Source organism: Apiospora phragmitis, assembly GCF_038363925.1.
Source record: "Apiospora phragmitis strain CBS 135458 chromosome Unknown utg000011l:1.0-3236445.0:1.0-3240683.0, whole genome shotgun sequence".
Classification (NCBI taxonomy): Eukaryota; Fungi; Ascomycota; class Sordariomycetes; order Amphisphaeriales; family Apiosporaceae; genus Apiospora; species Apiospora phragmitis.
The window spans coordinates 2,645,604-2,664,866 of NW_027117411.1; the positions used below are offsets into that span (position 1 = coordinate 2,645,604).

General features: G+C 55.9%; 4 protein-coding genes across 4 annotated transcripts; 3 read left to right on the plus strand and 1 right to left on the minus strand.

The window, feature by feature from the left end:
* Positions 1-417: 417 nt before the first annotated feature.
* Positions 418-1,002, plus strand: PG994_013581 (uncharacterized protein; the record flags this gene model as incomplete). Its single annotated transcript, XM_066864990.1, has 3 exons — positions 418-478; positions 687-941; positions 986-1,002. 3 exons carry the CDS (start codon positions 418-420, stop codon positions 1,000-1,002), a joined length of 333 nt encoding a protein of 110 aa, XP_066709951.1.
* Positions 1,003-1,657: 655 nt separating this feature from the next.
* PG994_013582 (uncharacterized protein) lies at positions 1,658-4,279 on the minus strand (the record flags this gene model as incomplete). Its single annotated transcript, XM_066864991.1, has 3 exons — positions 1,658-2,494; positions 2,656-4,107; positions 4,166-4,279. 3 exons carry the CDS (start codon positions 4,277-4,279, stop codon positions 1,658-1,660), a joined length of 2,403 nt encoding a protein of 800 aa, XP_066709952.1.
* Positions 4,280-12,329: 8,050 nt separating this feature from the next.
* PG994_013583 (uncharacterized protein) lies at positions 12,330-15,130 on the plus strand (the record flags this gene model as incomplete). The annotated part of the gene is made up of 5 exons (XM_066864992.1): positions 12,330-12,378; positions 12,463-12,727; positions 13,131-13,283; positions 13,562-13,924; positions 13,972-15,130. The coding sequence occupies 5 exons, from the start codon at positions 12,330-12,332 to the stop codon at positions 15,128-15,130; spliced, it is 1,989 nt and encodes a 662-aa protein (XP_066709953.1).
* Positions 15,131-16,137: 1,007 nt separating this feature from the next.
* Positions 16,138-18,001, plus strand: PG994_013584 (uncharacterized protein; the record flags this gene model as incomplete). The annotated part of the gene is made up of 4 exons (XM_066864993.1): positions 16,138-16,505; positions 16,554-16,677; positions 16,761-17,672; positions 17,699-18,001. 4 exons carry the CDS (start codon positions 16,138-16,140, stop codon positions 17,999-18,001), a joined length of 1,707 nt encoding a protein of 568 aa, XP_066709954.1.
* Between the last annotated feature and the right edge of the window lie 1,262 nt (positions 18,002-19,263).

Consider the following 19,263-nt stretch of genomic DNA (forward strand, 5'->3'; position numbering starts at 1 on the left):
TCATACCGCTGCTATGTAATGTTCGAATAGCTCCCTCCACCTGTGTTCCCCTGCATCCCTTGCGTCGCGAGCCTTCTACCGCTTCTAACCTAGACTATGTACCCCAGGCTATCCCGTCCCCAGTTGTCGATCCAGATCGACCTCAGATCTTGGGTCAACTTCATATGCTGCTACACAGCCATGCGGTATTCTATCGCAAGAGCAGCTTCTTGGATCCAGGGGAAGACATACGTACATAAGATGAGCCTGGTCGCTGTCCTGGTCGGGTCCTCGACCACCTTCCAGCAACAGCACTGCGCACTGCCTACCCCAGCTTTCATCACATCTTATCAATCAATCTCGTTCGTGATCCGGTATCCTAGAATATAATCCCCAATATCTCTCGTATAGAAAAGGAAAACTCCAATTATTATCAGGATGCACGTCCAGCAGATCCTCTTCCTCTTGGCCGCCGCCATCACCACCTTGACCGAAGCCCGTGAGTAAAACCCCAATACCTACCACCCATCACCGACATGGCCTGAATGTGTACCCCCAACACATGAGTCTATACATACATGTACATTGATATATGCCTCGCCCAATACAGCATTTCCAAAGTGAACACCAGCTACTTACTAACACACCACCTCTATCCCTAAACCCACAGGCCCCTCCTTATTGTCGTCTGCCGCCCCCCCGCCAAGTCAACGGCGACAGCTTCGAGTGCAACACGGCGCGCGTCCGCATCGTGACCGGCCTGCAGGAGACCCGGACCAACACCAACAACATCGCCGACGCCGAGACCAAGCAAACGGCCAACGCGGGGATCAACCAGGCCGCCAACGCCATCAACTCCATCGCCGTCGCCGTCTTCAGCGGCGAGACGACCCCCGCCGACGCGCGCGACATCACCGAGGCGGGGCTCGAGATTACCCAGGCGGCTTTGCAAGGGGTGATCAGTGAGTTCTTCTTTCTTTTCTTTTTTTCTTTTGTTCTTTGACAGGGGTGTCTGTCTGTTGATTGAGGAAAAGGGGATACGCAAAAAACCATACATGCGCACGATGCTGACTTTGATGGTGTTCAGGTCCGATGAGGCGGTAGTGGCGGCTTCGGCTTCGGTGGATGAGGCGGTCGCGGCCGCTTTTGATATCGTCGAGTTTTGCACCTAGGCGAGCGCCATTTACACACCTAGATGATGGGGCTTGTTCATGCATTAGACGAGGGGAGGCGTGTATTTTTACCTATCTGGCTAACATACTTAATATTGACTTACATGCCTACTTGCCCCTGATGGTGATTGATCTGACCTCTTTGCATGCAGGGACGGATGTAGGATGGTCAAGATGAGAAGAAACACAGAGAGAGAGTGCTGCACATAGGCAGGGCTGGAGTCAGGTCCGAGTATTTCTCATTACTTTGGCATGCTTCATTCATATTCATTAGGAGCTATCTACCAGCTGATAGCTGGGCTCATGCCTACGGACAAGCTCTTACGCCAAGGCCGGCCTCAAAAAAGGTGTCCTCATTCATTCCATAACCCCTTTTCCCATACCGAACGTTCCTACATGACATCATATCAGACAGACATCATCATACCCAACTAGCTCCTCCTCAACAACAAGAACCCGTCAGATTCCGCGCCCACGCCTGAAGAGGGGAGGGCGGAACCCCTACCCTAAACGTTGACCGCATGGTCGCCCGTCGGGAAGGCGCACTGGTACTCGAGCTCCAGCTTGACCATGCGGCCCGCGTGGAGCGTGATGTCCCACGAGACCTCGCCGCCCTTCTTGAGCGACGCGACGGCCTTGCCCCAGTCCTTTTCTTCCTTGCCCTCGCGCCCGGGCGCGCCCGCGGGCACGCCGGCGGCACCCGCCAGGGCCAGGCCGCGCGGCTGCAGGACCTCGACGCGCAGCCGCTCGTCCTCGCTGACGGGGACTTGGTCCAGGACGGTGATGCGGGCGGGGAGCGGTTGCTTCTGCTGCTGTTGCTGCTGCGAAGTGCCAGAGCGCGTGTTGGACAGGGAGATAGTCCGGCTGTACACGGCACTGTCCTCCTTGTTGAAGACGCCCGACTGCGAGCGCCGCACGTCGGGCTTGGGGTACGCGACTTTAATGGCCGGGTCGACGCCGAGGCTGAGCGTGAACGAATCGCCCGGGCTGCAGCGCGGCATGTCGGTGCGGCCGAGGAAGCTGCCGTCGAGGGTGAGGCCCGCGGCGCCGGGCAGGAGCGTCAGCTTGTTGCCGTTGCGCACCTTGGCCTGCAGGTAGGCGACGGGCTTGTACTTGGCGACGACGGTGTGGCTGAAGGCGACGTCGGCAAACGACAGGCGGGCCACGCGCTGCTTGGACGCCGTCGACCCCGGCGCCAGCGTCTTGAGGCCGGGCAGGTCGTACGTCGTCGTGAAGCCCGTCTCCTCGAACGTCGACTCCTGGAAGGCCAGCTCGGCGGCCGGCGGCGGCGGCTCGTCGGTGAGGGTCTGCTGCTCCCCTCCTCCGCCTCCACCAGGTAGGACCTAGAGGAAGTGAACGGCTGCGGCAGCATGTTGTTGGGGGCCCCGCCGGCGGGGCTGCTGCTGCTGCTGCTCATCATGTTCGGCATGATCATGCTGGCGGCGCGGGGGAAGAAGCTCCTCCTGGCTGCGCGGGCGTGCTGAATGCTCCGACTAAGCTCCACGTTGGCGTTGGTGAGGGCGGCTGGCGGCGGCGGTGGCGCCTGTGGGGTACCGGCGCCTGGAATGCGTCCAGGGCCCGCGGCTGCTGGCAGGGAATGTTGCACAGCATGACTTTGCATGGGGTCGTTATCAAAATGACCGAACCCCATATCCTTGTCGCTCTCCTCACACTCCTCTTCCACTGCGGCGTCGGCGGCGGCCATGCGGAATCGTGCCATCCCCATCCTCGGTGGTTTCGCCTTCACCATCCCGAACAGCTCGGAGCGCGGCTGCTGTGCGCCGCCGCGCCCCGTCTGCTTGTCGGCCCAGGCGGTCCGGTGCCACTGCTCGTCGCGGGAGAGCATGATGTCGTTGCTCGAGTAGTAGCCGCCGCCGCCGCCATGGGCCCGGCCGGTCAGCCGCACGCGCCAGGGCACCAGGGTCGGGAGCGTGTCGTGGAGCCCCGAGAAGTCGGCCTGCGGCGTCGACAGGGTGATACGGCAGTTGGCCCAGGTCTCGGACGTCCGGTTGGTCAGCTGGGCGTCGAAGCAGACGTGGCCCGTGTTGGCGGTCGTCGAGAGCGCCAGGTCGTAGGCCGGCGCCCAGTGCGCGTCGGTCGTGACGTAGCTGATGGACAGGTCGCACGTGCTGCCGGGGAAAACGTCGCTGCCGCTGCCGCTCTTCTCCGGGGCCTTCGGGGAAGAGGAGGCGGCCTCGATATCGCTCGTGATGGAGTTGCGGCGCGACGAGCCGGGCGTGAAGGCGTTGGCGTCCAGCGTGATGCGGATGCTGTAGACCTTCTTAGGCCAGAAGGCCTCGCGCTCCCTCCGGACGCGCGCCTGTTCCCTGCGAACCTCCTGCTGCTTCCGCACCGCCTTTTGCTGCTCCTTCTGCCTCGACCTGGCCTCCCGCCGCTTCAGCTTGTCGGCCCTGGCCGTCTCGCGCCGGTACTGCCGCGCCCGGCGGTCTCGCTCCTTCCGCAGCCGCTGGAGCTCCTCCTGGGCCTGGCGGTGCCGGGCGCGGCCGTCGCAGTGGTCGGCGAAGATCTTCTCGCGCTCGGCCCGGTATGTGGCGAGGCCCGTGTCGATCTTCGGCGCGTTGGCCCGGCTGCTCGTCATGAGCTGCCCGTGGCCGTCCAGGAGGGCGAGGCGCCGCTTCGCGCTGTCGACGAGCTCGCTGGCGCGCTTCTCGTCGTCCTCGGCGAGGCGGATCTTTTCGCGGATGTCGCCCAGCGCCGCGTGGGCGCGCTCTTCCTCGTCCTCGCCCTCGGGCTCGGAGGCGCCGTCCGGATCATCATCAGAGTTGTCATCAGCGTCGTCGTCATATTCGGGATAGACGTCCTCGAAGATTTCCCGGTTGGGCAGCAGCTCTACGGCCATGTCGGTGATGATGGCCGAGCCCGTTCCTTCCACCTTGATGGAGTCCTGGTCTACCGTCGGCGTCAAGCCGACGATGGTGATTTGGTTTTCTCCGGTCTTCCGGGTGTGTTAGCTGGGCTTGCGTAGACTCGTGGGGAATGATGCTTGAACATACCTTGAGGGGAACATCCTTGATCTGACGGTGTACTTGAGCGCGACCAGGAAACAAGGTCACAGACCGGGTCTCGAGCTCGCGAATGCGATACTCCTGCTTGTGTGTCACATCCATTGTAAAGCTGGACGAGTTGCTTGTTGGGTTGGGGTGTTTGCTTAGGACCGAAGCGTGTGTATCTAGTATTACATGGTATGAAAGAGAGAGACGGAAGGAAATCGTTCTAGGAGATATATATTTGATGGCATCTAGAGATGTAGGATCTTAAACCTGGTGCCTGGGCTGCAGTCGTCATTCCAGGCAACCACCCGTTGCCGACTCAGGTCATACCTTTCACATTCAATGAGGCTAGTAACGCCAAGATGCAAGCAGCCATTGAGGGGGAAAGTCTCGCGAACGGAGGCCCCTTATTCGAGCATCTCACTCGTGGAGATGAAGAGACAGGATAGTTAGTTATAGGCTTACTACTGAAAAGGGGACAGGACGTCCTGATCTTGCCTGAGTTAGGTGTTGTGTCAGCTAGGCGCTGTGGCGAAGGAGGTGGTACTGGCTGGGTTTTGGGCGGTAGGACAGCTAGCGGCGTTGAGTCACTCGTCGGTTACACACTGCGCCTCTCTTCTGCAACTATTGTAACCTTAGCAACTGCATTTGATTTCATTCAACTCCAATGGGATTGCACCGCTATCTATCTATACATACTCTGTGCCAATATAGGTGAGAAGTCACGTTCGTGTTCTGGTCTTGCAAGCAGTGTCTTTGTTTGCGCCGACATAGGGGGTCAATTGCAGCAAGGTAAAACATCCTTGGTTCGTCGTCGCGTCAATTGGATATGCACCAATTTGGCGTACTTCCACTTGGCTGCTCACCAAAGCCATCCGCGATGGGTTCGCGAGAGAACCAACAAGTGACTGACTACCTTGAGACACGTACGCAAAGTACATGTAGTTGGGATCTATGAAGAACACCACAAGCCATGCCGTGACATGTCTAATTTTGGCAAGCTCTTTGCTCGAATAAGTACGTCGGGGAAGCCAGAGCGCAATGAACGGAGCCGAGTGCGTGAGTACGGCTAAGGGAAGGAACTTCGGGATTTCACCGCTTCGGGATCAGATCTGTCTCGGGCTTGGCTACCTTGGAAACCTGCCTCAATAATGGTGAACTAGAACTGAACGAGTAAAGGGATTGCCCTCCGATAAGCATAAACATGATAATGGTGCCCATGCAATCATCGTGGGTTCCTTCATATCACGTCGGGATTTTCCCCATGCGTAGTAGTAGGATGTATGTATCAGCTTAAGGGTTGTCGCTCAGTTGCTACGCTACGCTGCTTGGCTGCCCAGGGGATGGTCGAAGCCCGTGTGCAATCATCGGCCCAATCGGGATCATTTCAACTCTGACTTACCGCAATTTGCGGAAGCCAAGTACATGCACACACCTCTTCATGTCCATTTGCCGGGGTTGCGCTGGCTGCGTGTTTTCTTTGCTTCTTCTTCCCTCCTCGTCCGTTTGCCAGGGGGGTGGGTGGATGGCAAGTTCCGATCGCAATGATGGCGGTCCATCGGGGATCAAAGACCGTTATCTGGAAGCGGTGAAGAAAAATGCTGTGTGTAGCAGTGAGGTGATGCGGACTGGCCGTGAGGGGGAAAACTCGACAGAAGATTGGAAAGAGTGCTTGAGTGAAGTGGAGTATCGTTGGCAGTATTGCCGGGCCAAATTCCCGGCACCGGGGCTTTCGCGACCGGACAGACTCGCGAGAGAGGAAAATCTCTGCTTCAACGGAAAGGGAGGGAGAGACAGACCATCAGCCCACTCATTTGCCCTAAACAGCCACCAGCACGAACTAAATGGGCTGATCATCTACGCGGGTGTCGGGACGGGGGGTGGACGACGGCAATGGGATTGTCGTCAATCCAATTCGTGGATGTTGCTGGCAGCATCCAAGAAGGCCGGACAGGACAGACAGACATGTTTCAGATAGATACGGATCAAACAGTTCTCGCAATGCGCACACGGTCATCCTCCAAACATATTTGGAGCGCGTCGATCCTTCGGGTCTATGTACTTACTGTACTGTACACATGGCACGGTCAGCACAGTCGTCTTTCCCCGGACCAGCTTGCGACTGGCTACGGGAGCTTGAAGGGTTGGTTTCGGCTCTCGTTTGATGAGTTGCGACGGGCTTTCAATTAGACCCAAGTCATCCAACTACAGGGTAGCAGCGCGAGAGAAAAAGTGTGGGGTCGCTGCCACTGGTCGGTCGGTCATGTTTGTCGTCCAACAAGAAGACAACTAACCCCCAAAAAGCACGGGCACATTCTCACACTCCCAGTCCGAGGGTCCCGTCCGTTTGCTCCCTTTCCTCGCCGTCCTCACCCCATGTCGGATTGACTAGCGAATGAGACGGGGATGGATGGATGGGGGGATACGTATGTCTGCGAGATGGTTGTTCGCGTAACCACCCTCCTCCCCTCCCCCCCCTCCCCCCCGTCCCTCCCCGTGTGTTCTTGGAACAAAACCGTCGATCGCAAAAGGCTGGGATACAGCTAAACTATCTGTACTTGTAGGTGGTTATGTATTCAACCCATCGTGTCAGGTGCTGAATGTGCATGCTCTTTTCTTTTGATCGAGTATGACGTCCATTACGGACATACCGATTGGTATGAAGTAATCTACATAGCTAATCTGTACTGGTCCTGGTATCCGAGATGAGATGAGATGACACACGAAGGAAAAAACCGGAGCTCATTTCGCCAGCCAACGACTCCGAGGAGGGGTCGAGTCCGTAATTCCCTCGAGTGGAGGCACCCAAGAAGCCGGGACTTACGGAGGATGGGAATCAACAAAGTGCGTCGTTGTCGTCGTCGTCGTCCTGCCGTCGTCGCGTGTCAGCTGATTGAGCCATACAGAAGTCGTATATTTTTAGGCAAGGTAGGATTCCCTTTGCCGCCGATTGGAAAAGGGCAAGGAGGCATCGCACCGCATGCGCAGTTGTGTATGACCTCCTCGTGGCAGGCGGGCAGTGTGTGTTGCTATTTTCGCCCTAAGCCTCTTTTTTTCCGGGTGTCCGTGGTTTGTCGCAGCGCTTACTTCGCCAGTCGGGGCACGGCTACTTCCACACCTGTGTCTTTTGATGAACCCGCTGGTCAATTTACTTCACGGCCGGTTACGAACTTCATCCGGCGACAATAGATATCCCGTTGGCTTGTGGAGAGGAAAAGGTCAGACCCCGTCAGGCCTGCTCAGTAGGTCCCCATCACTCGGCCATTTTCGTGTGATTACCGGCACTGTCAAAGCCGTTCCGGTGTGGGTGAGTCGCGTCTATGCCCCCCGGACCAGTCTATTGGAATTTGGTGTACACCGGCAATCCTGAGAAGACAACGAAAAAGGGGGGTTACATTGAATGACGCCGCCTGTACAAGAAGGAGAGAGGGAGAAGCGGCAGGCAGGTAGTGAATGGATGGTGTTTGATGGCTGAATCTGGAATGGGGTATCGTCCTTTGTGCGCGTGCTCTCCGGAGCCAAACTCGAAAAGGACAGGGCTGCTGCGTTCTACTACTTCGAAGTTCGGGCGGGTGCAGCGGACAACAGACACCGTTCGTTTTCACTCAATCTGAAGTCAGCACCACCACCCACCCCCTTGTTTCTGTCCTAACTTTGTCTGCGGCTTAGTGTCGGCTGCCGATCCGAAGCATTGCTTCGTCCTCTCCTTTTCTTTTCTTTTTTCACCCTTCTCTCTGCTTCTTCAGTCTATCTCGAACCCGCGGCGTGCGAATAAATGGATGGATACTTGTAGCAAGTAGTTTGCAGTGAAAACATGCGGATAGATGACACCATCGGCGCCAGTGCACGCCGAAACTCGACCGGCCGACAATTGGCAGGAAACCGGGAATGGTGTCAAGCTAGCGCGTGGCTGGGCTACGACGACAAGTACTTACTTTTTCCTGAGCAGCATGACATAATAAGTAAAACCGTAAGACGGCCGACTCCCCCACGGATTCTCGGCTTGTCATGGCTGGCAGCTTTAGGGCAAAAGGTGCCGGAGACCCAATTATCAGGCTGCCGAGTGGGAATGGCGCACGTGTCTGTCTGACCAGCGATTCGTCGCGGGAAACGGGGCGGAATTGATGTCGAGAATGGATTCGGGAAGAGATGCGCGAACACTCCTCCCTCATATGCCGATCCCCAGGGCATTGATCACGAAAAAGTGCCGTCACTTTCTCCTACTACTCTACCTACAACGGGTGGCGGAAACCGGCAAACGACATGGGGTCGCTGGGTGCTTGTTTTACGGATGATCACGGACGTATTTGACACGGAGCTTGCCCGACCCATCCCCATTTAATTTAAACCAGATGCGCCCATCTGACTGGTGGCTTGTGGGGAGACCAACACGCGATGCCCGCGCCATGATACTCCATGATACTCGAGGAGAAACCGGAAGGGCCTCCCTCGCGAAGCTGGAAATTGGGGATAATGCTATGCCATCATTCATCAACAAATCACCGATGTTGTGTGAGCGCCGGCTGGCCGGCTTGGGGTGAAAACGAGAATGGGGGATGAGATTCGTATAAATGAGATCCGAATGAAATGATCAACCGAACGGCTGGACCATTGGCTGGATAGGGGTGGGTGGCATGGAGCCGATGGATGCATGAAGCCTTGCTCTAAATTGGGTAGTACCTCTGGGGGGTTACTCGCTGGTGCTGGTGCGTGTCTCCCCGGCCGTCCAGGGAGATAACGAGAACATTAAAAAGAATTTAGAAGAATTAGAAGAGATAAATAGAAAAAATATCGCATGGCGGCTCCACCAGGTTCCGATGCGATCCACCTGTTCTTCTGCGACACTTTGCAGACTTGAGAATGCAATCCCGAACCTTTTCTGTCCGAGCTGGAGAGTTGCTGAGGGCAATTTTGGGGGTTTTTACTTTGCCCTGGGCCGTTTCCGGAACACTGCAAAGCCGTCCCAGTTTTATTTAAATAACACCGACAATAGTTGCCGGATCATCGGCAGGGGCAGTCTCATTGCAATCATCAGAACTCTTCACCATCACCATGTATCTTGGGAGAGCGAGAAAAGGGATCCGGTCGCGAGTCCATTTACTCGGTCGGCCGGGCTTGGGACGCATGATACAGACAGAGACCAGCAAAGCAACAACTAACAGTGGTGTGTTCGGTCGCGGGGGCTGAGGCGCCTACGTGTAGTGCGTTGCCCGCGCAGCCTATGCCAAGCTGAGACGGGCGGCAGCTTTCTTTTCCCTTGCCAGTGTTTCCGGGTGCTGGAGTACAAGGGCTTCCGGTGTCTCCATTCCTGGAGCTTGGGGCTTGCGAAAGCCTCTGCGACTACCACTGCACTCACCCCCAAACAAAAAGCGGCGAGCTCCCGCCCCTTTGATCAATCGAGAGGAATAATGATAAAGTGCGGTAGCAAGCGGCAATTTAAAGGGAGTAACTTGCCTCTACCAGATAGTCGTATCCAGCAGCCTATCGCCGCATAATAGTTAGTTTCTTTTTCTTCTCGCGATTCTCAGATGCCAGACCCGGTCCGACCGACCATTCTTGGCGGACAGAACAGCAATAGGGTGGATCTTATGACCTAGGTAGACGGACATTGATGCAAGGCACGCCCCGGGGACCGCCCAGCGTCAGCCATCACACACCCCAAAGACGAGGTCGTTTGCGCGTCAAATTAAGTCCTAACTCATCCGGGTGGCCATATTGGCGCACAGAAAGTAGAAAGCAGCACGCGAGATACATAGATGCGCGTACGTACAGCCTCGAGTGACTGTCTGTGATGCGACAGTTCCACGCGATTGAGGCGGCCGTCGCATCGCGTGCTGGGCGTGTGAAGCCGGAAATCGGTACTTTCGCCTCTCGCCAATCATTGTTGCCACCTATGCTTCGTCCGGACCTCAGCTGGGCCAAATCGGGCATGGCTGATTGGTCCGGTACCTTGATGTGAGGTCTAGGCCCTCCGAACAGACTCCCTGACAAGTGAGTGACGCCGGTCCATGACCTCCTCCAACCCCCAACTATTCTATCCATTCAAGCGGTTAAGTCGCTTGCTTGCCTGCTCGCTGCGCTTCCAGCAACTCGATCGGTAGGTACGTAGCACACCCGCCAGGATCGCTCGTGGCTCACTCTGCAGCCGGGCGACCGGGCAGGAAGCAGTTGCTGATCCGACTTATTCGGAACGAACCTGGGCTTGACTACATGTAGTACTACAGTACAATACAGCGTTTGGATAGACCCGGGAGGATTTAGACTGTGAGCAGCGCTTGCCGAAGGTTTGCGACCGACTGACTAACCTACCAGAGTATATAATCTCACACTGTGGGTGCTCCCTTTGTTATCCAGCCTTACCTCCAAAGCCTAAATCGATCGGGAAGAGTCAGACAGGAGACGCCGCAGCTTTAAGAGAGACAAATGGTCTCTTCCGCCCTTGTTTGATGGCATGCCGTAGCAATATTGCCATCCAGATATATAATGGCAATCATGAACACCAAGCAATCACTACAGTTTATATGCTATCACATGTAGTCATCACGATTGATTGCTGTCAACTGCGTTTTGTTTCGTCGCATCGGCCCATAGTGGGTGGGAATTCACGGTGGAAGCTACGAAGTATTTATACTTTATGCCAGCCGGAAAGTGCGCCCCTCGCTCTCTCCGTACCGAATGCAACCTCAATCCTTCTCCCGGCTTACACACAGATATTCGCTCATAGACGGCCACAAGTAGATGGTCGCTTGGAGATTGAAGTTCATGGAGCAGAAGAATACGAGAGCGGCCGTTGCTGAAGGAAAAGAAGAGCGAATGGAGGAAGCCAGCTGATTGATGGTGGTCGGTCCAGCTGTTTCTAGAAATAGACTGTCTGACTGATGAGTATTGTTCTCTTGGGCGAAACACCCCCGGCAGGCTTTCAACCCCCGATCCGCCCGTGCCCGCCTTTCACTTCCACGTCCACTTCCACTTCTCAGCAGAGTTTCGCCCTCCCTCCCTTTCTGGCGCGCCTGGAGTCTTGGCTCAGTCGATACCGCAACGCCCCATTTTATTTCTCATTTCAATCAATTCCTCGACTCCCCATTTTGTTTCGGTCCCGGATGGTCGTCTTTTCATTGCCTGGAGTATTGGCGATAGACACTGAAATCGCAGTCGGAGACGGACAATTGTCCAACAGGACTGGTTACATATCTCTTCCGATCCATGGATAGTTAGATTGGGAGGTGCGGGTGCATGGACGGTGTGCAAGAGAACAAGGAGAATTGATAGACGTAGCCCGCCCGTGGTGTAGTATCACATCACGGAGGGACGGAGTACTGCTGCTGCTGCTGCTGCTACGACACTGCTGCTGCGCTGCAGTTGGCCCAGGCTTAGGAGGTATTACATAGAGAAGAAGAAAAAGCCCAAGCCCACATAGCCCAGCCCAGCCAACCCAGCTCTGACCCCCCGTTAATACCATCCCCCCTAAAAAGCTGGGAAAGCCGTGGAGCCCGCCGCAAGACCCGAGACGCCGCCGTTGGAGTCCCAGGCATTTGCAGGAAGGCGTAGAGCCGGGGCTGATCTCCTGAGACCTCCTAGGCCTCCTAGGCCCCTTCCTTCTCCAGCTGTTTGGTTCGGCCTGGCCTGGTTGTTGGTTTATTTTCTTTGTCCTCGCTTTCTAACCTAAGGCCCCGTGTGTGTGTGTCCGCCTGGAAATACAGGCAGCATTCAGCGTCTGTCGAGTGCCGGTCGGTCTCCTTCGTCAAGTGTTCACTTGAAGTTTAGGGTGTCCAAGCGTTCCACATCTCCCTGCCTGTCCCCCGACCGATCTTTCCTTCTCAATTTTACCTTTCATCCACCCCCTCTCCCAAGTCCATTCCTCCAAAGGCAAAAAAAAACCTCCACTCCCGACCGACTCGCACACAAAATTTCCCTGCTTCTCTTCCGGCGCACCGAACCAGCACCGTCTCGGCTTTTCCATCATCAACAACTTCTCAACTGACATTCCGGTTCGACTCCGGTCTCGTGAATTCTGTTACGGATTGAGCTCCTCCATCTCAATCTTTGATTTGTTTTCCTCATTCCCATTCCTGCCGTGACCCTAGTTGGCTTGGAGATCGCTGGCGTGTCGCGCGCCTTGCCTACCACTCCTACTAGGAATCGCATCCGCCAGACCTCTCACATCACCATGTCGAGCGTGGCTCGTGGTACCAGTCTTCGGGCTGGCGGCGCCTGTGGTATGTATATTGATCTTCTTTTTCCTACACTTTTTATCCAACTACCGGCGACCGGTCACTAATCTGTCGCGTCCAACCGAAAAGTACGGTGCCGAAAGGGCAAGACCAAGTGCGTGTATGAGAATGGTCGCGCTCCTTGCAAGAACTGCGCCAAGGGCATGCACGAATGCTATCTCCCCTCGGAGAGCATGGCCCATCACCATGGACAGTCGCCAGCTCGCGTCACCGTCAGTCGACCCCGAGAGAGTCTGCCTGGCGGCGAGCGCAGCGTCTCTGCCTCCGCAAATGAGGGCCAGCCTACGCCTGCCGCGCCTCTGACCACGCAACCCACCCGGCCTACGGGCGAGAAGTAAGTCACTTTTTTCTACATGCATGCTCGCTATCTGTTTTAATTTTCGTGTCGTTTCGCGCATCTTGTACCGGATTCTATCATTTCATTGATTTGAATCCATTTTTAATTGTGTTTGTTCTCGTTGCTTCTCTGTCCTTTTTTCCCCCTGTTTCGTTGGCTTTCGCAAGTCGCCGGGCTTTGACTTTGATTTTCTACGTCACGTCACGTCTTCGGGGGTTTCAAGGCCCCAAAAGCGGCGCGCCCCCAAGTTTGGCGTGGCTGCAATGCCGGGCTGCCTCGCCTCGGGTTGTCCTTGTGCCCCCCCACCAGGCCCAGGCCTGTGACTCGCGCCAAGCCGTTTTTACCTCCTTGTCCCACCATAAGCCAATCACGATGCACTGACGCTCTGAACTCCTTACAGGCTGACGCCAGACCTTCTCCTCGAGTGTGAGCGAGTCATCAACAAGATGCTACCGGCTTGTGTAGCATTCCACAAACCCTCCTTCCTCCAGAAGTTGAAGAGCGGCACCCTGGATGCCAGTATCCTCAACGGTCTCCTGACCACGGCAGCTCGGTAAGTTGACTGACTCCCAATCTCCTCCATCTCGCGCTCCCTCCTCCCCCCTACAATCCGGACCTGCTGTCTCCATTCATTCTGCCTGGTCAATCGACCCTATTCCGGCGATGCCAGCCAACCCTGGTCATTCGCCTTTTCGCCAAGCCACCTGCCACAATCTAATCCCGTCCCTTTTTTTACCCCCTTCCGCAATAAGCCATCGGCACTTGTCGGTCTTACGACACGGCAAGCATCTCATCAGCGTGATTCGATGCTGACATTACCCCTACCCACAGGAGCTCGCCGGTGCTCGCACGACGATATGGCGGCAATGGCGGCCCGATGGCTGCTGCCGAGCACTTCGCCGTCAAAACCATCAGTCTTATCATGCAGAATCTTGACAACCCCGGCCTGGCCGACATCCAAGCCTTGTGTCTTCTGATCATCCATGAGTGGGGCAGCCGGAATGCCGTTCGCGCCTACATCTACTACCTAGGCCAGGCTGCTCGCATGGCCCAGATGTATCGCATCATCGACTCCCACCGCAGCCGCCCGGAAGCTGACCAGTTCATCCGGGAGGAATCCTTCCGTCGAACCATGTGGCTGATCTACATTCTGGACTGCTTCCTTACTAGCAGCCCCGGCCGGCACCCGGCGCTGTCCGCGCACGACATCAAAGATGTCGCACTCCCTGTCCGGATATGAGCTTCAACTTCGGCACTCCCGTCTACGTCCGTACCCTCGGCGGTACGGCCCCCCGCGGCATGCCCGATACCCCGATGCCCTTGGGTGATGTTGGCGAGTTTGGACACATTGTCCTCGCCACCCAGGCATGGCGCAACGTCATCGAAATGCTCACGACGGTCACCGTCGAGACCTTCTCGGAACAGCAGTGCCAGACCCTGGAGAACGAAATCGAAGCTGTGCGCCAAGCACTTCCCATGCACTTCATGGACAAGCCCAACCACATCAGCTTGCATATCACCATGGGCAGTGGCTTCACTTTCGCATTGCTGCACTCGCTTCTGCACTGCGCCACCATCATGGTGAACCGGCGTCGTCTTCTCCAGGTTGTGACCATGGAGGGTTTCAACCAAGAGACTTGGCGCCAAGGCATGCTCCCCCACGCTCATGCTCAGACTGTTGATCGGGTTTTCGCAGCTTGCCATAGTATCATCTCGCTGCTTAATGCCCTGGAGTTGAACGGCGAGAAGAACACGTTGACCTGCTTCCCTCTGGTCATGCTGTTTGCTTGTTTCACGTCGGCTTCTACAGTTGCCTGGTTCAGTTTGAAGGGCCTGACGCCGCTTGATGTCAACGAGACGGCAGAGCAGCTGGTTCGGGATTCGATGCACTTCCTGATGGACGGTGCTGAGTCATGGACACTTGCCATCCCGTGGTTCCGACACCTCTCCGTTATGGCTAAGGTCCTTCGAAACGGCGGCGTCCCTGCTGCTCAGCCGACCGGAGTTCCGGCAGCCCCCGGTTCGGTCAAGGACGACGTCACCAGCCAACCTGACGATAAACCGGAGGCCATGGACTACGAGCGACCGGGCTCTGCGCCGCGGGACCAACCCGAGCCGATGGACTCGACCAGCGAGCCTCGACGCTCCGGCTTCACTACGATCAACGGCGGATCAGCCGAGAACGCTGCTGCGTCGGCGAACGGCGGCAGCCCGCAACCCGTTGCGCCACCCCAGCCCAAGGTCGAGTCGCCTAAGGCGCCGTCGTCGGCGGAGGGCGGCCAGAACGCCGAAGCGCCGGAACCGGGCAACGACATGACAGCAGCCGAGCTCTGCGGAGCGTTTGAGCGGCAGCTACTGGAGTTGGATGACCTGGCAGCCTTTATGGGCGGTGGTGTATGATCTCCCCCGTCGATGCCTTTTGTGTGTCGTTTCTTTTCAAGATGCAACCCACAAGCCGAATCTCTCGTACTGATACCGACGTAGATTGCACAGATCCCAACGACATAGATGGCACAAATGCTTGACTGTACATATACGGTCACGGAGTCGATGGCGTTTTGAAAGGAGCCCCCAGGTTGGCCCTAGGAGATTTGAATTCCAGGCGGACTAGCAGTAACAGTCCCGACTTGCATGGTCCCATAGGGAGAGGCGTTTATCCGGCATTTGTACTACTACGGTATTTAAAGTGTGTTGTTTGCATTGCTTTGATTATTCGAGGGGTTTCTAACATGATACCCCCGTTGCTTCTCTTCAGCAATGGCAGTCGGAGCAGGATTGAGACCATGTTTCCTACATGTCATTCTATTTAATAGAAGAACGAAAACACAACTATTATGTCTAAACGAGATTACGTGATTTAATATTACTAGCCAGCTCTCATATTACCAGGTATCCCATTTCATGTCAATTATCCCATCACTAGCCAGACTGGCTACCCGGACACCGGAATGAGATCAGGTAAAACAGCCATGTTTCGCTTATTCTAGTAGTACGGAAGATTGTACTTGTGGTATAACAGCCCCTGTCCCGTGGAATCTAGATCGATGATGGCTGTCACCAATAATTGATTGTCACGTGATACCAATCCACCCATGCTTCTGTGTAACTTGTTCGGCAGCAGCAAGCACTAAGAATCGCTGCAACCTACCTAGGTAACCTTCCAAATTCATCCAATCTGCTTTCAGCATGAAATCTCGTCGCTCGGTTTTACTCTCTCTTGGGTTCAGGCAATAAAGTCGCATGGTTTGTGGGTCGCGACAGCATGATTGAAGAAGACTAAGGCCAGGCTCTACCAACTCTGGCATGCAACCAACGGCAAAGGGAATCATCAACAAGACATACAGCACATCACATCACATCGCGGGTTAAACAGTCAACGTGGTGACCTCTGCAGGACTGGGAAAGCAATGGCATCATCGGGCAATGATCCCTCTGCTGCTCGGGGACTCAAACGGAAGCATGACGGCAATGCGCCACGGTTGACGCCGTCGCAACGTCTTGCCGCTGCGCGCTGGGCGGGGATCGAGACGAGGGTTAATCCCGCGCAACTTGGCGATGATGACCACAGCATGGCAACAGCTGCAGGACCACCCATGGCGGCTCGCGATGTGGACGGTGACAAGGGGAGTGCGACACCGTCGACGAAGAAGGCTCCGCGGGACGATGGGTACTATGAGAGGCTGTACGCATCGGAATTGGACTTCGAGGTTTGGGGAAAGAGGATGGGGATTTCGGTGCTCTGTAAGCGGTTTTCGGTTGTCATTTTGCCAGAACGGTGTTTTCTCCATGGACATCCCAACTAACAATACCTTCTTGTGAACAGCTTAACGGCGGGGAAGCATCTTGACTTCACAGACCCGGCGGCGATAATGCAGCTCACCAAGACGCTGCTGAAACGTGATTTTAGCTTGCAGATCGAGCTGACCGACGATCGATTGTGTCCTCCGGTGGGTTTTCCCGAGATTGCGGACGCGAATCTCCAGTCATCATCATTATGCGCTGCGTTACTAATTGACTGATTGTTCCGCAGGTCCCCAATAGGCACAACTACATCCTGTGGCTCAAGAGCCTCCTCGACACCTCGTCTCCTACCTATGTGGAAGCGTACGAGCCGGAGCGACAGGTCACGGGCGTGGACGTCGGGACCGGCGCCAGCGCCATCTACCCGCTGCTCGGCTGCGCGCAGCGGCCGGCGTGGTCGTTCGTCGCGACCGACATCGACGCCAAGTCGCTGGCTTGCGCGCGGCGGAACGTGGCGCTCAACGGCCTCGAGGCCCGGATCCGCGTCGTCGAGCGCGATGACAGCAGCGCAGCGCTCATCCCGCTGGATGAATCGGATACGCAACAGATCGACTTCGTCATGACGAACCCACCCTTCTACGAGTCCGAGGCGGAGCTGCAGCAGCTCGCGGCCCAGAAGGCGCTGCCGCCGGCCAGCGCCTGCACGGGCGCGCCGCACGAGATGGTGTGTGAGGGCGGTGAACTGGGCTTCCTCCAGCGGCTGCTGGACGAGTCCCTGGTCCTGCGCGAGCGCGTGCAGTGGTACACGGCCATGCTGGGCAAGCAGTCGAGCCTGGGCGCGGTCGTGGACCGGCTCCGCGCCAAGGGGATCGACAATTATGCTGTTGCGCAGTTCGTGCAGGGGCACAAGACGCGGCGCTGGGCCGTCGGTTGGAGCTTCGGGGCGCGGCGGCCGGCGGGCAGGGCGTGCCGCGGGGGTGGTGTTTCTTCCCTGCTTACCGATGGTAGTGGTGGCAAGAGCCTGCTTCCCCCGGTGACGGAGATGACGGTCGCGTCGAGGACGGTCCGGACGGCCGCCGCGGCGAGCCAGCTCGAGAACACGTTCTGGACGCAGCTCGAGGACGTCACGGATGGGCTGGACTTGGTCGCGTGGAGTCTGGATGAGGAACGGCTCCGGGGCGTCGGGTTTACGGATGGGAACGTGTGGGGCGGGCGTACCGGCGGCAGAAGAGGAGGGCGACCACAACCGTGCCTGGAAAAGGCAAAGACGGAGAGGGGGAGAAGAATATGAATAAGGAGGACGGGCCCATTGTTGTTGATAGAATTAGGACCAAGAAGGAATCGGCGGAGTGTTCGTTCGGGTTCTCCGTCTCGATACAGACGAGGGGCAAGCAGAGCACGGAGGGGGCGCCGGTGCAGGAGGTGGCGGCCGTGGTTCGGTGGCTGCAGGGGCGCGACTTTGGCTTGTTCGAGAGCTTTTGCGGCATGCTTCGGAATGGGTTTGTGGCTGTTGCTGCTGGGTCTTCGTGAGAGGGCGGGTCCTTCGCTTGAGGGACACCACTAATAAACAAAGCGGAAGGGGGATGGGAGTAGTACCCGGACAGCAGAGTAAAGGGTCTGGTATGGGTTTCTCTTAGCCAATAATGATCAATATATCGTTCTTCTCATGCAAGGGGGTTCGATTTCTGCACTTGCAGAATAATATCTGCTTGGCGAGGAATGCAGATAATTCAGGGGAAATATTAACTTCCGACCTTCCTGACATACCGCTACTGTCCTCTGGCCCTATGATTTGATGTTTCTTTAAAGACGAGATAAACCGTAACATAGTAATTTAGTTGTCCAGGGCTTATATTAGCAGCCAACAGTCTGCTATCATGACATCGGTATACCTGTTTATAAGGGCTATTAATTAGAGACACAATCAAACTTCTCAACTTCAAGTAGTCTGTCTATCTTTGGTTGCCATCATCGGCTCCCGTGGTACTTTGCTCCTACACTTCTCCATCATCGTTACCTCCTTCTTGGCTGCTTCCTGATGAAGCCAAGCAGTGCTGATACAGACATGAACTTTTAGGATCTGCATCTGGTTTTATCTATGGCCTGCTCGAATATCAGCTTGCTTTCTAGCAATTCAATTCAAGTAAGATATTTCGGTATAACGAAATCCTGAATTCTTCACATGGCTCCTACAGTATCACAGCTTCTAGATGATAGCCAGCCCCTATTAAAACCGCAACGGAATTTCCCGCCCCCGAGTGGTCCGTGGTCAAGAGGTAAAACTTAAGGCCGTGTATCCCTGATGCACTAATGACATGTCACCACCGAGCTCGGGACTATCTATATTCGTAACCGACCAATGATGGGTCATGTATGCACTGCACACAACCAACAAGGTTTCTGGGCGTGGACGAATGACGAATGGCGATTGTTTGCATTACATGACTTGTTTCGGTGTCCGAATCCAAACCATCCCATCTTTCTTTGCTGTATAGGAGCGGTGATATCTTCATGGTGTCATTTGCAGCGGCTTTATTAGCGATGACCCCGAGGAGACGTTGCAGTAGGTTAGTGGTTAGCGGTATTAGCGGTGTTGCTTACACTGCTTACACTGCTTACTATGGACGAAAAACCCCGAGTGGGAAAGCCTGGGGGAGACAAACGGTCCACAAATAATTAGAGGGCGACTTTTAGGTGAGTCGGACTCGGGAGGCACCGAGTTTTCCCCGCATTTCCCCTGCAGGCGTCAGGAGAGAAAGACAGCAGGTTCGCCAGTCATCGCCAGTCAAATT